This window comes from Ovis canadensis, chromosome 20, assembly GCF_042477335.2.
Source record: "Ovis canadensis isolate MfBH-ARS-UI-01 breed Bighorn chromosome 20, ARS-UI_OviCan_v2, whole genome shotgun sequence".
NCBI classification, from domain to species: Eukaryota; Metazoa; Chordata; class Mammalia; order Artiodactyla; family Bovidae; genus Ovis; species Ovis canadensis.
The window spans coordinates 28,917,971-28,933,185 of record NC_091264.1 but is presented as its reverse complement, the minus strand read 5'-3'; the positions used below and the strand labels follow the sequence as shown (position 1 = coordinate 28,933,185).

The 15,215-nt window shown below is 53.6% G+C and overlaps 2 protein-coding genes across 13 annotated transcripts in view; one reads left to right on the top strand and one right to left on the bottom strand.

Moving 5' to 3' along the window:
• MOCS1 (molybdenum cofactor synthesis 1) overlaps window positions 1–2,106 on the top strand; it is a 92,485-nt gene extending 90,379 nt beyond the window's left edge. For all 10 annotated transcript variants that reach the window (XM_069563975.1, XM_069563980.1, XM_069563974.1 and 7 more), the window contains one exon: window positions 618–2,106. In XM_069563975.1, the coding sequence (XP_069420076.1) occupies window positions 618–1,378 (761 nt within the window). In that variant the 3' untranslated portion in view covers window positions 1,379–2,106. The remainder of the gene's footprint in view (window positions 1–617) is intronic.
• A 622-nt stretch (window positions 2,107–2,728) lies between these two features.
• Window positions 2,729–15,215, bottom strand: part of DAAM2 (dishevelled associated activator of morphogenesis 2) — a 131,374-nt gene continuing 118,887 nt past the window's right edge. For all 3 annotated transcript variants that reach the window (XM_069563969.1, XM_069563972.1, XM_069563971.1), the window contains exons 18-25: window positions 14,005–14,111; window positions 13,716–13,804; window positions 9,850–10,018; window positions 9,342–9,449; window positions 8,398–8,458; window positions 7,100–7,231; window positions 5,895–6,065; window positions 2,729–5,730 (exon numbers count right to left, since the gene is read on the bottom strand). In XM_069563969.1, coding sequence (XP_069420070.1) covers window positions 5,509–5,730; window positions 5,895–6,065; window positions 7,100–7,231; window positions 8,398–8,458; window positions 9,342–9,449; window positions 9,850–10,018; window positions 13,716–13,804; window positions 14,005–14,111 — 1,059 coding nt within the window. In that variant the 3' untranslated portion in view covers window positions 2,729–5,508. The remainder of the gene's footprint in view (window positions 5,731–5,894; window positions 6,066–7,099; window positions 7,232–8,397; window positions 8,459–9,341; window positions 9,450–9,849; window positions 10,019–13,715; window positions 13,805–14,004; window positions 14,112–15,215) is intronic.

The following is a 15,215-nucleotide window of genomic DNA, read 5'->3' as shown; positions in this document are numbered from 1 at the left end:
GTCTCTCTAACAGTTCTCAGAAGGTGCTGGTCCCTGGACCACCCTTTGAGTAACGAGAGCCTGCAAGGTGGTTCCCCAGGTCCCTGGGACCATGGGAAGCAGCGTGTTGCTTCGTGTGCACTTCTGATGTGCTGGAGATGTCATTGAAATAGATTCATTACTTCCCTTAGAATCTTGTCTGCAAAGCAGATGATTACTATTAGCCCTTCCTGGAAAATTTGAAGATGAGAGTAACTAATTGATAATTCAGGCTGAGGCCTGGCTATAGTTTTAAGAAAATGAAGGGACAGTGTGGTCGTGTGATCGAGGCTCCAGTCTTCAGACCTTGCATGGTGGCAGCAGGCGGGAGCACCCCCACCCTCCACTGCAGGGCAGGTAGAGACCCCGACCCTTGCTCTCTGTACCTCCTGGTGAGGAAGCCTGCATAGTTACATTCTGGGGGCCCCTTCTCTGTGGATCTTCTCTTTTCTGTCTTCTCACTGTGCTCTTGGCCCTTCATTCCACGTTCCCTGACATGAATGGGGGAGCTCGGGGTGGGATGGGGAGAGAGTCAGGGGAGGAGATGGTTTTGCAGAAGACCCTTTTGGACTGAGTCCCCTCTTCTGCCTTCATTCTAGAGTTATTTTTGATGCGCCAAGATTCCCCACCAGCCCTTCCAAGCACTTTCCGGAACTCTCTCTGTGTTCAGGTTCTGAGACACAGAGTGAGTTTCTCCAGCCAGATAGTGACTTTATGGAAAGGAGGCGGGGTCCCCCAGGTCCCTCTTGTTGCCCAGCAGTGGCTGGGGTCCAGCCTCCCTCAGAGACACTTCAGTTCCCACCCGGACTCAGATGCCAACCCAAAGTGCCTTAGCCCAACAGAGCCCCAGGCTCCTGCCGCCTCCTCAGGACCTCTGCCAGACTCTAAGCAACTGACCCACGTGGACACAGAAGGACGGATGGCTATGGTGGACGTGGGCAGGAAGCCAGACACAGAGCGGGTGGCCGTGGCCTCGGCCGTGGTCCTCCTGGGGCCTGTGGCCTTCAAGCTCATCCAGGAGAACCAGCTCAAGAAGGGAGATGCCCTGGCGGTGGCCCAGCTGGCAGGCATCCAGGCAGCCAAGCTGACCAGCCAGCTGATCCCTCTCTGCCACCACGTGGCGCTGAGCCACGTCCAGGTGCAGCTGGAGCTGGACCGTGCACGCCACGCCGCGGTGATCCAGGCATCCTGCCGGGCCCGGGGCCCCACTGGGGTGGAGATGGAGGCCCTGACCTCCGCTGCCACGGCTGCCCTCGCCCTGTACGACATGTGCAAGGCCGTCAGCAGGGACATCGTATTGGCGGAGATCAAGCTCGTTAGCAAGACTGGGGGTCAGCGAGGGGACTTCCATCGAACGTAGAGCTCCTGCCCCCGCTCTCACCCCCAGGCCGGCAAGGTCAAGCAGTGGGATGTGGTTTCAACCCAAGGGAAAGAGGTCAAGTTCCTTTCACCAGTTACCTTCAGCCGGTAGGAACCTGAAGGCAGCCCACCCCTTCACTGCTGGATGACCTTCACTGACCTACAGGGTTTCCTGTCTTCCAAGAGGAAACCAGCAGGGCCTTCAGCCTTCCTGGAGCCTAAGGTTGTGCCTGGGAGGGTTATCTAGCCGATAATCACAGTGTGATTTGTGAACTTTTTGAGACAATCAGTCAAGCCCATGACCTCCACTTCTCGAGTGGGTTTTCTCTTCTCCTCCTTTTCCCGGGAGGAACAAGGGCTTATAAGCAGAGGAACCCGCTCTGAGGAAGGGAATGCGGCTTGCCCCAGAAATGGATCACTTCTCTTTAACTGCAGCCCCGGCCTCCCCGCCGTGCTGCCTTGCAAAAGCAGGTTATCCCCCTCCCATTGCCTGAGTCTGTCCCATCAGATGCGCAGGCTTCCAGCTTATCAGTTGCACCGTCCTGCAGCTTCTTTCCCTGGCCCCTCCTCCTCCTCAGCAGTATCCCCCATGGACCACAGCCCCGAGGCCTCCTGACCGAGCACACCTCCTGTACCCCTTCATCCTGGGACACACCAGGTGGGGAGGAGCGGTGGAGCTTGCCTTCACCCTCACTGCGCACAAAATAAAGCCACGATGCCAGCTTTGGAGATGCAGGAGTGTCTGTGCCGAGGGCACCGAGCCGTGATGTAAGGTCTGCCCTGCCGCCTAAAGCCTCGCCCCCTGGGGGAATAGGAGCTGCAGAGATGCTGGAAAAGGTGGGGGCATGCAGAGAACATGCTCTCCTCCCTGGGGGAGAAGAGAGGCTTGGAGTAGGAGGCATGGAGATGCAGTGTCTCCTGTAGCAGCGTCAGCTGGGGGCGTCCCAAGTGCCTCCCGTCAGGGGTGTGGTTAGAGGCTCCTGGTTTTCACATCCCCCCAAAACATGATGCGTTCGCTGGGTTCTCTCGACATTGGTGGGATAGCGTGACCCACCCTCTCACCCCACCCTACCTGCTTCCGTCTGCCTTACACCCAGGTCTGCTGGGAAACCAGTAACAGCCACCCAGCTCTCAGACCGTGGAAACTGGCTTTTTCTTTTCCAAGTCCTCCCACCTTGGCTGATTTCAAGGTACCGTACAATGTGAACTGGCTTGCGGAATCCCTGCGGTTGTAACAGTCAGTGCTCCCAGCGCTGGTAGGATCTGGTCCCAACACCCCACAGGCTCTGCCCCCTCCCTAGCACACTTCACATCCCCACCCAGGGAGACACAGGTTTCAAGGCAGGCTAGGTGAGGGTGGTACAGATTTAATATTTTTTAGTATTATATTCTTATAAAAAAGGTGCAGGCGAAAAGGACACTGCAGATTTTGTACATTAGCCTCATCTGTCGTCTGAAAGAGCTGGTGGGAACAGCCTTGGTGTGGAGGTGGCAGAGGTCGGGGACATGGCCATCCCCCACCCCCACCCCCAGTGGGTGCAAAGTGGGAGGGTGAAGCCTGGATCAGACCCTTCCCCATCCACCTGGAAAATTTCCTCCTGCTGCTGCCCTGAACACACCCAGCTTCCATCACTGAGAGGAAGGGGTGAGCGGTGGCTGTTGCTGCTGAGAAAGGGACAGGTTGCATCAGGTTAATTGGAGTTTTACACTGGACACACAATAAGACAGCTAGAGAAACTAACCCATAGGTGGCAGGTGCAGGGTGGAGGTGGGGCGGGAAGGGCATGGGGGAATGACCGAGGAACAAATGTAACAGGCGTAAACACGGAGTGTATCGAGGACCAACTCGGCCGTCTCTAAGGCGCCTGCCCCTCTTGCTGAGTCGGCCATGATGGTCCACAGTCCAAGGCACTGTTGGCCATCTGGCTACAGCAGCGTCTGGTGTCAGAGCCACTGGCCAGATCTAGAAAATAATAAATAGAGAAGGCAAAACCTTTAGAAGTGAGACGCCTGAGCCCTGGAACAATATACGCGTCCTCTGTAAACAGTTAAACCACACTGTGCTTTTTCTGTGATTCCCAACGTGTCTTGCCAAGCGCTTCTGTTATCCCTTCTTTTCCTGGTGCATATCTCGTCTTCCATGGTGGGTGGGAACGCTGGGATCTGGACAGGCCTGCCGCATAGGCGGGGGGGTCTCCCTGCCTCCATGGGTGAGGAGGACTCCGGCCTGGCCAGTCTTGGGGAGGGCCTTAAGAGGCCCCACCACAACCTTCCCATCATCCCAGCGCCAGCTTCTTAACAGCAGGGGCTCGTGGGTGGCACATTGCTCTGCGGCCAGTTTTCCTGGAGGCCTTCCCTGGCCCTCACACGGACTCCAGTGGCCTTTTCACACCTGTCCCCGTCACACTCACACTTACTCCAGTCCCTCCCCCTCGAACCAACACACGTGCTGGGCTCACCAACCCTGTGTTTCTCCCCCACCCCGCAGCTACTCTGGTTCCACCCCCAGAAAAGGCAGCTGAAGAGTGGGCCCCAGCCCACCAGTCTGTCCACTGGCGATAACCCTGAGCTGGAGGAGGTCAGAGGTGAGAATCAGAAGAGGAGGGCAGGACAGAAGGGCAGGGAGCCTGTTGATGGGGGAGGCAGGGTGGGGGTCAGGCAGGTCTCCGACACTGAGGATGAGGGGTTAATTCTAGGAGATGGGAAATGTATTGAAAGTATGAACTTTGCTGGAGTTGGGCTTACCCTGTCCTTTTACGAGAGAAAACTATAGATAGCAGTCGTCATCCTGCCCCATGAGGACAGTTCTAGAAGGACAGAATGAAGGTGAGAGTGGACAGGAGCACCAGAATGGGCCCCCTGGAAGTCAGGTGGGCCAAATCAGGCACAGAGATGGGCGAGTGGGACCCCCTCAGCTTTCCACCATTGGCTCCCTTGGGCAGTGTACTCCCCGGCTTCTCCTGCCTTGCTCTGCTGTGCCTCATGTCTGAATGCTGCTGATGGGGTGGGGGGGTGCCCTCTTACCCCCTTAGAGGTGGCAGAGGGGAAGCTTTTGCCCTTGGGACCCTCTCAGGAACCGATGCCCTAGGGCTAACCTCAGCTGGATTCAGGCAGTTTAAAGCAGCCCCATGCAGGCTGAACAGAGCAGGAGGTCACTGCAGATGTTAAGAGAAGTGTGGGCTCTGAGTGACGTTGGTGACCCAGGAGCTCTAGGGTGAACCTAGCCATTCAAGTGCTGGCTTCTGGAACCCCCAGCCAACATGTGAGGTCACTGTCTCCAAGACAACAGTCAGGATATACCAGGTCTGGGTGGGGAAGGAGAGTTCTGTTCCAGAATCCCTGTGCCTAGGATCCAGGGTGTGATGATGGAGTATTTGTTGAACCCTTACCAGATCCATCAAATACCTGATGGTGAGCCACGGTCATGGGAACCCAAAGGTGAGTTTTGAAATTCTGGATTAGTAGACTGGAGATGGCAGGAGAAAAGGGAAAGAGACTTATGACATGCCAGAGAAGGGCCAGCGGACTCGTGATCTAGGAAATGGGTACTGCCACCCTGTCGTGGTGACTTGGTCCCCACAGCATCCTCCCAGCATTGTTTTTTTTCTTTCCTGGAACACATAGCTGGCATCTCTAATGCCTCTTCCATTTGATAGGATACTTCACCCCAGATCAATGTTCCATCAACCCTACTCTTGAGAGATGGGGGCCTGGGTGCCCCCACCCCGCTGTTAACTCCCCACGGCATGGAAAATCTGGACATGGTCTGTGGACCTTGCTCCAGTCTAGATCAGGAACAGCTCTGTGCCAACACACAGGTGCCCATGCTGCAGGGTGGGGAACAGGGCCCCTTCAGCCCGGGCTGGCCAGGGAGGTCCAAGTCAGCCTCAGGAGAGTGACCGCTGGGGCTGGGGTGCAGGAAGAATAATGGGAAGTGGAGATGGGGGGAACCCCTTCAGGTGGGGAGACACCAGGGTCCTGCCACACACACAGCCCTGCCCCCAGGACCCAGCCCAGGGCTCTAAGCCCAGCACCAAGTCGCGTAAGTATCACTCTCGCGCCTCCTCCACTTGTCCCCTCGGGGGGACCCATCCCTGTCTCCCAGTCTCCCGCTGCCGGCCAGTCCTCAGGTCAATAATTTAGCCTGTTTATCGCCCGCTCCCGGGTGGCTTCCAGGGCCTGGCTCCCTGATCGCTTGCGGCTGCGCTTGAGTTTGCACAAGTCCTTGTCGAAAACTTCTCCGGAGCGCAGGGCCGACACCAGGTCGTCAAACTCGCCGCCTTCCTCCAGCGCGCTGCCCGCGTGTACCTTCCGCTGCCGCTGCCACCGCTCGCGTTCCCGCTGCTCCTTCAGCTGGTGGGCGGTGGGGAGGGGGAGGCGAGGAGGGAAGGTGAGGGGCTGGCAGCCACAGGGTGACTGACGCCTGGGCTGCGTCTGCCCCCTGGCCACCCCCGGGGCGCCCCAAGCCTCCCGCTCCCAGTCCGCCGCACATGCCCAGCCCCCCGCGGCCCCCTTACCATAGCCTCCATGCGCGCCCTCCGCTCCTCCTCCTCTTTCCTCCTGCGCATGGCCTCCAGGTCCTGCCGGGCCTCTGAGAAAGCCTGCAGGAAGGCGTCAAAGATGCCGAAGAACTCGTCCGGCTGCATCTTGCTGTCCTGCTCCCCAAAGTGTGTCAGGGCCTTGGAGAACTGTTGGGAGAGAAGGGTTGATGGAGGGTCCCCCGCCTGAGCCCAGTGGGCAGGTGGGTTCTAGCCAGAGCAGAGCTCATCCAGGTAGAGGACCTTAGGCTGAGGGGGCAGGAAGAGAGAGGGGAGATCCCCCATTGTCATCCTGGGTAAGGGCAAGGCTGAAGGAAAGGCTTGACACCTGCCAGAAGTGAGGGACCCAAGCCACCTCTGGGTCCATGAGGATGTAGGTACAGGACCACGAGCTACAGAGCTAGGGAAGCACATCCACAGGCCAGGACCTGTCTGGTTAGAACCCAAAAGGATGTCAGATCATCTAGTTATTGGGCTAGTTGTTTAACCACTCTGTGCCTCCGTTTCCTCATCTGTAAAATGGGGATAACAGGACTACTTCATGATGTTGGGGGAGTTAAATGAGTTAGTGATGTAGGGCGCTAGCCACGTGCCTGGCACTGTTTACTGACAGCTACGTCTGTAATTCAACCTGCTGAAAACCCTCTAAGACAGCCCTCATGACTCTAAAGCGTGCTCCTTGGACTGGCAGCAGGGGCATCTCCCAGAAGCCAGTTGGAAGACTGAATCTTCGGCCCCAACCCAGACCCTGAATGAGGACCCACAACTCAACAGGACTCTCGCAGCAGGGGTCCAGGGGCATGCCTGCGAGGCAGAACCACCGAGAGCAAAGCTGGGCTCTGGAGTCAGGCTTCACTCAGCTCTCTCTAGCACAGCCGGGCAACCTTGGGCAAGTTACTTAACCTCACTGGATGTCGCACATCTGTCGAATAGGACAATACCCCTTCAAGAGACCCATAAGGTGGGTGGTGAGGCAGATGGTGGGAAATGCTCAGCAAGGTGCCTGACACTGGTCGCGGATGGTAAGTTTTACAACAGAGTTGCTTTTCTTGCAGGAGTGAGGACAGGTTTCTCCTCAAAGCTCTGTGCCTCTGGGTGGGTCCCTCTGCGCCCTCTGTGGTGGGGGTGGTGCAGGTGGAGAGGAGTCGGGGTGGGGTCAGCCTGCAGGCTTGGGGCCCCCTTACCTTGGCCCTGGCTTCATTGAGCTGGTCCTCCAGCTCTGAGAAGCTGAAGCTGGAGACCGTGATGAAATCGCTCATGACCGGCACAAACTTGTCGTTCGGATCCCGCACCTGCCGTTTCTGATATTCCAGCTCCTGAGGAGGGAGAGCCAAGTGCTGGTCAGACCTGTGCCAGGACGAGAGTCAGGAGTCCCGGCTCACCCCATCCCCCACCCTTCTTGCCAGCTGCCGGCTCTGAGTCTTTAGGAAGGGGCACACCCCAAGCCTCCAGGTTTAGGGGTGGCAAAGAGTGTGAGCTCTCAGCCAGTCTGCCTACCTCAATCCTTCCCTCCTCCCCACTGCCGTCTTGCTCCAGGTTCTGGGACCAGCACCGTGAAGTTTTCTATGAAATAGGTTCTTGGGCTCACTCAGAATTAGAATCCGCATTTTAATAAGCCCCTCAGGCAATTCATGTGCGGATTAAAGTGTGCGATGCACTTCCAAATCTCCACGCGATGCTGCTGCTCCATGGAGCGCATTTCAGGTAGTGCTTAAAAGAGCTATAAATTAGGAAGCGTGCCCCCTCCTGCCACCATAATGGCAACAAAAGGTTCTTTCTCCTACTTCTTTCTCTAAACCCATTACTCCCTTAGCTGCCTACCCACCCCCACACGGTGAAGATGAGAAGGCGCTCCAGTTTCTGGGTGTAGGGGCCAACCCCATACTGGGTGCCAGAGACAGCGCATCATCGGAGAAGCCCTTAGAGCTGGAATAGGACGACAGTGGTCCCCAGTGTCACACTGGGTGCTACCTGCCATGAGCCATTTCCAAGGCCTGCAGATCCTCTTTCCCATCCATCTGAATCAATCTTTTTTTAAAAATTTAATTGGAGGCTAATTACAATATTGTAGTAATTTCTGCCATACATTGACAAGAATCAGCCACGGCTGTACATGTGTCCCCCATCCTGAACTCCCCTCCCAGCTCCCTCCCCATCCCATCCCTTAATATGTGGCTAATTCACCATTCATTCCCATCCCCTCTATGGTGACAGGTTGCACTGTCTTGGATGGATGTCCCCTATTCAGGAGTCTAAATCTAAGCCTTGAATAATTCAGCTACCCTTTCCTGAGGGCCCACTCTGTGCTGGAGGCTGTGTCCGTTGTGCCAGCTGTTCTGTCAGTCCCGCCAGGAGTTTTGGGTCACAGAGGTGCCTCCAACGGAATCTGCAGCTGGGGTTCCACCCTCTGGCCCAGTGACAGGCAGCCACCAACCCAGGCAGCATCCCTTCAAACCCAGGCGGGCACAGACAATGTACTCACCACCTCGACTGCTCTGAGGCCCCTCCTGAGGTTGCCTACCTCCTTCTCCAGCTCTGCCAGGCTGGGGGTGGGGGGGGGGTGGGGAGGGGACAAAGGGAGGGAGAGGAGCTGGGGTTAGTTCAGGGCAGTGTCAACCCCAGTGGCCTTGGGATTCAGTGGGCCTGGGTTCCAGCTCTGCTTTTGCTACTAACATGTGGCCCTGGCAAATCACCTCCCCTCTGAGCTCTGACTGTGCATCTCTTGGAGATGCTTGTATCAGCCTGTATATGTTTAGGACTGACTTCTTGCCTATAGCAGATTGCCTTGGTGCCCCCACCCAATAGCTCCTCGGACCATCCATCCCAGTGCGCAGCCCTGATTTCCAACCACTGAGCACTTTTTCTGGGGGAGGGGGGTGGTCACAGAGTCACTGCCCCTGCCAAAACTCCTCAGCCAGGGACCGACAGATGATGGTTCCCCTCCTTTGCAGTTTGAGGGGATAAGCAGAGTGAGTGCCCCATGCTGCTGCCCAGCTCTGCAGGCAGGATTAAGCTCTGATGCCTGCAGTGGTAACTGACTTAACAACACTCCCATTGTTGGCATTCTTCCCATCTGCCTCCCTTCCCCACTCCCCACTGCGTTTCCTGGGAGAATCTCTGAAATGAGGATTTGACAGCAAATAGTGTCTTTTGTTCTGGAGAAGGAAATAGCAACCCACTCCAGTATTCTTGCTTGGAGAATCCCATGGACAGAGGAGCCTGGCGGGCTACTGTCCATGGGGTCGCAAGAGTCAGACACGACTTAGCAACTAAAGGACAACTCCTAGTGTCTTTTGTTGGGTTCCCCCAGAGCAAGCCCCGAGACACTGTTCATTCCTAGTCAGCCTGGAGTAGCCCCGAAGGAGGAAATTTAGATGAGAGAGTACATGATCACAGGGAAAAGGAAGCCTCAGGGGGTCCCCTCACTTGACTTTGGCGGCTTCTGGAAGGTGCTGCAGCTCAGAGGGCATGTTCAGGATGTCAGGGAAGTGCTTCTCCAGAATCATGATCAGGTAATGGAGCAGAGAGATGTTTCTGTGGGTGAAAGTCAGGTCAGGGTCAGGGGCCAAGGGAATTGGGAACGAAGGTTTGGCAGAAATTAGGCTGAGGTGTTAGGGGAAAGCTGTGACCTATTTTGGGAAGGCTTCCCCGGTGGCTCAGTGGGTAAAGAATCCACCCGCAAATGCAGGAGACACAGGCAGATCCAAGTTCGATCCCCAGGTTGGGAAGATCCCTGGAGAAGGAAATGGCAAGCCCACTCCAGTATTCTTGCCTGGAGAATCCCACGGACAGAGGAGCCTGGTGGGCTGTAGTCCATAGGTCGCAAAGAATTGGATATGACCGACCGGAGCTACAGCACACATGTACAGGAGAGGGGAGAAGGGAGAGGCCAGCGCGGGGTGAGAGAGGGACTACAGAAGCTGGTAGGTCCCACCTGTCGATGCTGGACTTGGTGTCAGCGATCTTGTTGAGGCTGGCCACCCGGAACCCGTAGGCGCCCCCACGCTGCCCTTTGTTCATGAAGTTGCCGATGGCCAGGACCACCTCCAGCATCCGCGCTAGACGCTTGCTGCGGATCAGCTCCCGGGAGGCCAGCAGGATGGCTAGGGGAGGAGGGACAGGTGAGAGCCCTGCACACGCCGGGGCTTCTGGACCCTCAGATGGTACCACCAGAGTCCAGAAAAGGAGTCGTCAAGTGTCAACTTCAGAGGGGCAGAGGCTATTCCCATGTCCCAGAGGACAAGCTTCTCCACACCTGCCTGCTTCCTGGGGAAGCCGACAAACTCACCAAAAGCCAATTCAGCCACATAACGCTTTCTCAAAATGTGCCAACATTTCCTAAGACTAGACTTAATAAGACTAGACTTAAGAATGTATCTTTCCTACATATAAAGATTACTGTTTTTTTCCTATGGATATATGCAAGAATATAATACTTTTACTTTTCTAAAGTGTTAGTTGCTCAGTGACTCTTTTGTGACCCTATGGACTGTAGCCCACCAGGCTCCTCTGTCCATGGGATTTTCCAGGCAAGAATACTGGCATGGGTAGCCATTCCCTTCTCCAGGGGAACTTCCCAACCAGGGATGTACCCTGGGTCTCCTGCATTGTAGGCAGATTTTTTACTATCTGAGCCACCAGGGAAGGCCTTTACTTTTATAAACTTAGTGATTAAAATTTTTAATTTCAGCATGGTACATACTATGGGACTATTTCTGCCTCTTTTGAAGTGCTGTATTTTGTTGATTTTTTGGAAAGGAAAAAAATCCCTGTCAAATTAAAACATCAACTGCAACAGTCTCATATTTTTTCTTCTATAATGTTATGCTTTGCAGTTGATGGTGCCTTAGATTTGATTAAATAGGTTACATGACAGCCTGTTGAATAGCATTTAAAAATGTCCTTCAACCTTTAGACATTTAAAAATTTCCCTCTAATGCCTTAAATGATACCTTTGCTGGAAATACAAGCAATCTAAGGCTAACCCGTCACCAAAACTTCAGTATTTCATTCTGATAGGCTGTTTTGGCCCTTCCCTTGGCAATTCTGTATTTATGGTGGGTATGCAAAATTGGGACACAAATCCTACACTGAAAATTTGGCTTCTGGTTAAAGAATATGATCTTGGATTATTAAATGTGATGAGAAGATCAAGCCAATGTATTATGATTTTAGCCTCTGCCAAACTAAACATTCCTTAAGATGCTGCTATGAAGATAAAATGAGAGCCATTTGACTAAAAGTATGCAAAACTCTTCAAAAGCAGTTAAAGTAAGTAACTGTCCAAAAGCTGTAAAAAAAACACGAGAAGGTAGGTTGGTCAGTGGCTTCTAAACTCAAACATATGCCACCTAGCAGTGGCGTTCCTCTTGAAAGGTAATTGAGTGGTTCCTAGTCTGCCTTTTTTTAAAAGTTACATCTAGATTAGATTAAGTACATTGTGGTATATTCATACAATGGACTAAAATGCAGCACTGAAAATAAATAGCCCACTGTTCCTTACAATCATAATGCTGAACAAGAGACCAGCAATGATCACACAGGTGAATTCACTTTGGGATGGTTCATCAGTTAGGACTCCTAGGGTCTGTGCACTTTTCAAAGTGCACATTTCAGTAGTGAGTTTAATTGCATGCATGCGTGCTAAGTTCCTTCAGTTGTGTCCAACTCTGCATGACGCTATGGAGTGTAGTCCACCAGGTTCCTCTGTCCGTAGGAGTCGCCAGGCGTGAATGCTGGAGTGGGTTGCCACGCCCTCCTCCAGGGGATCTTCCCGACCCAGGGACCGAACCTGCATCTCTTGTGTCTCCTGCCTTGGCAGGTGGGCTCTTTACCACTACTGCCACTTGGGAAGTTTCTGGCAACATACATTGGCTGTGGTAGTTTTTCTTAGATTGATAAGCTATCCGAAAAATCTGCAGAGGAATCCTAAAACTGCTAAAATGTTGACAAAACAGAAAACGACAAGGATTCAAAGGGCATCAGTATAAACGGAAAAATTGCCACATGCAATGGAGACATTTTAGATATACTCATAAGAATAATGTATTCATACATATATTCATAAGAATATATTTCCATGTGAAGCCATATTCATCTTGACTATACTCTGTAAATATGTTCATAATGAGAACTGGTGAATTTGGTATATTCAGCAATGAACATATTTATAAGAAGAATATATACAAGAAGACTATGTTCATGAATATATTCATAGGAGAATTGGTAAATTTGTCAGATTTGATGAATTGACTTTTGGCAAATTGACCCAAAAGCCCTGCCTGGGCATGGATGGATGGATGCTAGGGAGGAGAGTTAACAGCTTATCAACCAGCTGGGACAGGCAAAATCTTAGCTTTCCCAGGAATGTTTCTTAGGGAGAGTTTAGGAGAGAGCTCCTGGGAACAGAATTATCTGAGATTAAATCTACCCAGTGGCTAAACTAGTTCCACAGCACCAAACTGCAGGCCATTGCTCACAATTGCTGTGCTGATCCAAGACACACAAATAGTTGAGCACAAGTCTTGGGCTGAACCCCTGTGTCCCTGCCTCAGGCCCCAGAGGCAGTCAGCAGCAGAACAAAAGTAAGGACTCGCCCATCAACAGGGCAGGAGATGCCTCCAGACCACAGCCCTGCAGCGTCACTGCTCAACCCTTGCTTCCTGCTCAGACGTATTATCTGTGATCACACAGCCTGAAGACCCCTTGTTGTGTGTGTGCACATGTGCGTGTGTGTCCAGATTATAGAAAATGTCAGCCTCGAGCTCTGTCATGCCCCACCTGACCCCCCAGAGTCCTCCCGAAGCAGCTCATCAAACTCCAGGAAGGACCATACTCTGGACCTGGCCTCCCAGGGCGTGTGGGCCAGCCTGGTGTCCAGCAGAGGGGGCCCGTGCTCTGCTCTGCCCCGAGCCTGCCCCCCCAGCATCCAGGACACAGGCTGTCTCCAACCTGCTCAGTCTGTTCTCGCCACACAGGGGCCCACAGCCTCTCCTGCTTCTCTCCTTGGGGCCCTCATGGCTGCCCACCCTCCTGACCACCTGCCCTTCCCCCAGGCTCCCTGCCCCTCCCCCAGGCTCCCTGCCCCTCCATCCTCTGCCATCCCCAGGCAGTTCCACATGCCCTCTGGAACAGGACAAGAGGGAAGGGCTGGATTCTGAAGAATGACATCTGCATTCCAGTCCCGGCTCCACCAACACCAGTAGTAATACAGCCTCGGGCCACTGACACAGATCCATCTTAGAGGTGAGAGAAGGGCCCCCAAACGGGACCATCCACGGCCCATGTTTCACACAGTGCTTGACCTGTGCTTCTTGTCTAATTACAAAGTTTCCACCTGAAACAGGTGGGAGAAGTTCCCCAGGTCAGAAAATCAGATGCCTCTGGGGATCACCTCACCCAAGTTCCCTACTTTCTGAGTAGCTCACACTTCAAATAACGTGTCTGGAGGTCTTCTCTGCACCTCGGACCTCTCCCAAGCAGGGCAACAATGGGTTAGTCCAGGCCAAGAAGGGTGCTAGTTGCTTACTATTATCATCATTTTTTCAGCATTTCCGTCCCAGGCTGGGGCAGAGAGCAGCAGGTCTGTGGCCTCAAGAGTCTGCATGCTGAGCCCGGGGAACAGGGAGCGTGGCTGGCATGGGTGCTCATATACACAAGCGCCACATGTATGAAAAGCATAGACTCACATCCTGTCCTTGGTTTTGGGGGTGAATCAAGAGTAAGGAAGGAGTTTCCCTCTGTGCCTGTCCACTGACTCCCACCCCTCCCCAAGGCTTGCTCCCCAGTCCTGGGCCATACCTTCCACTTTGGGCTTGGCCTCAGCCAGCCGCTCCTGGAACTTCTTCTTGAAGAAGAGAGCCTGCAGCCGCTGCTGGTAGTGGTCGATCCTGTGGACAGGGTGAGCTGCATGGTGAGGCAGCCCCCTACCCTCCTTGGCCTGCCCACCCCCGCTGCCTCTTGCCATGCCTGCTGCTCTGACCAGCTCATCTCATAGAGGAAGCGGTCTGCCCCAATCCTGCCAGCTCCAGCCCCGCTCCTCCTCTGCCTGCCCGCCCCCGCCACCTCCTGCCATGCCCGCTGCTCTGACCGGCTCATCTCATAGAGGAAGCGGTCCGCGCGGGCCATCCGCTCGATCTCATGCTTGTGCTCCTCCAGGAGGTCAACGTCGCTCTTCTCCGGGATGAACTTGAGGAGCTGTGAAGGGGAGTTGAAAGTCAGGAAACTGGTGAGAGGCTGTCATGGGGGTGCAGCCAATGGAAACCCCCACACTGACCAGGCTCAGATGAGGAAGGCCCCCCCAACTCTGTCAGAGAGACGCATCCTCGTCTGGGTGGTTCATGTTTCACCTGCTCCAAGGGATTCAGGGCACCCAGCTCCAGACTTCCTTCCTTCTTTTTCACTTTTTAAAAGTGAGCTATAACTTACATACGGTAAACTTACATATAGTGTTCTTAAGTGTACAGCTCAATGAGCTTTTTCTTTTTAAACCAACGTGATTTAGGTATGTGAAAATCTCTTAGTCATGTCTGACTCTTTGTGACCCATGGACTGTAGCCCGCCAGGCTCCTCTGTCCATGGAATTCTCTAGGAAAGAATACTGGAGTGGGTAGCCATTCCCTTCTCCAGGGGATCTGCCCAACACAGGGATTGAACCCAGGTCTCCTGCATTGCAGGAAGATTCTTTACCATCTTTTTATTGCAGGCAGATTATTTACCACCAATTTCAGTTCAGTTCAGTTGCTCAGTCATGTCTGACTCTTTGCAACCCCATGGACTGTAGCATGCCAGGCCTCCCTGTCCATCACCACCTCCTGGAGTTTACTCAAACTCATGTCCATTGGGTCAGTGATGCCATCCAACCATCTCATCCTCTATCATCCCCTTCTTCCACCTTCAATCTTTCCCAGCATCAGCATCAGCATTTTCAAATGAGTCAGTTCTCATCAGGTGGCCAAAGTACTGGAGTTTCAGTTTCAGCATCAGTCCTTCCAGTGAATATTCAGGACTGATTTCCTTTAGAATGGACTGGCTGAATCTCCTTGCAGTCCAAGGGACTCTCAAGAGTCTTCTCCATTAATTTATTGAGGTATAATTTACATAAAATAAAATACATCCATTTTAAATGTCAGAGAAGGCAATGGCAACCCACTCCAGTACTCTTGCCTACAAAACCCCATGGACGGAGGAGCCTGGTAGGCTGCAGTCCATGGGGTCGCTAAGAGTCAGACATGACTGAGTGACTTCACTTTCATTTTTCACTTTCATGCACTGGAGAAGGAAATGGCAACCCACTCCAGT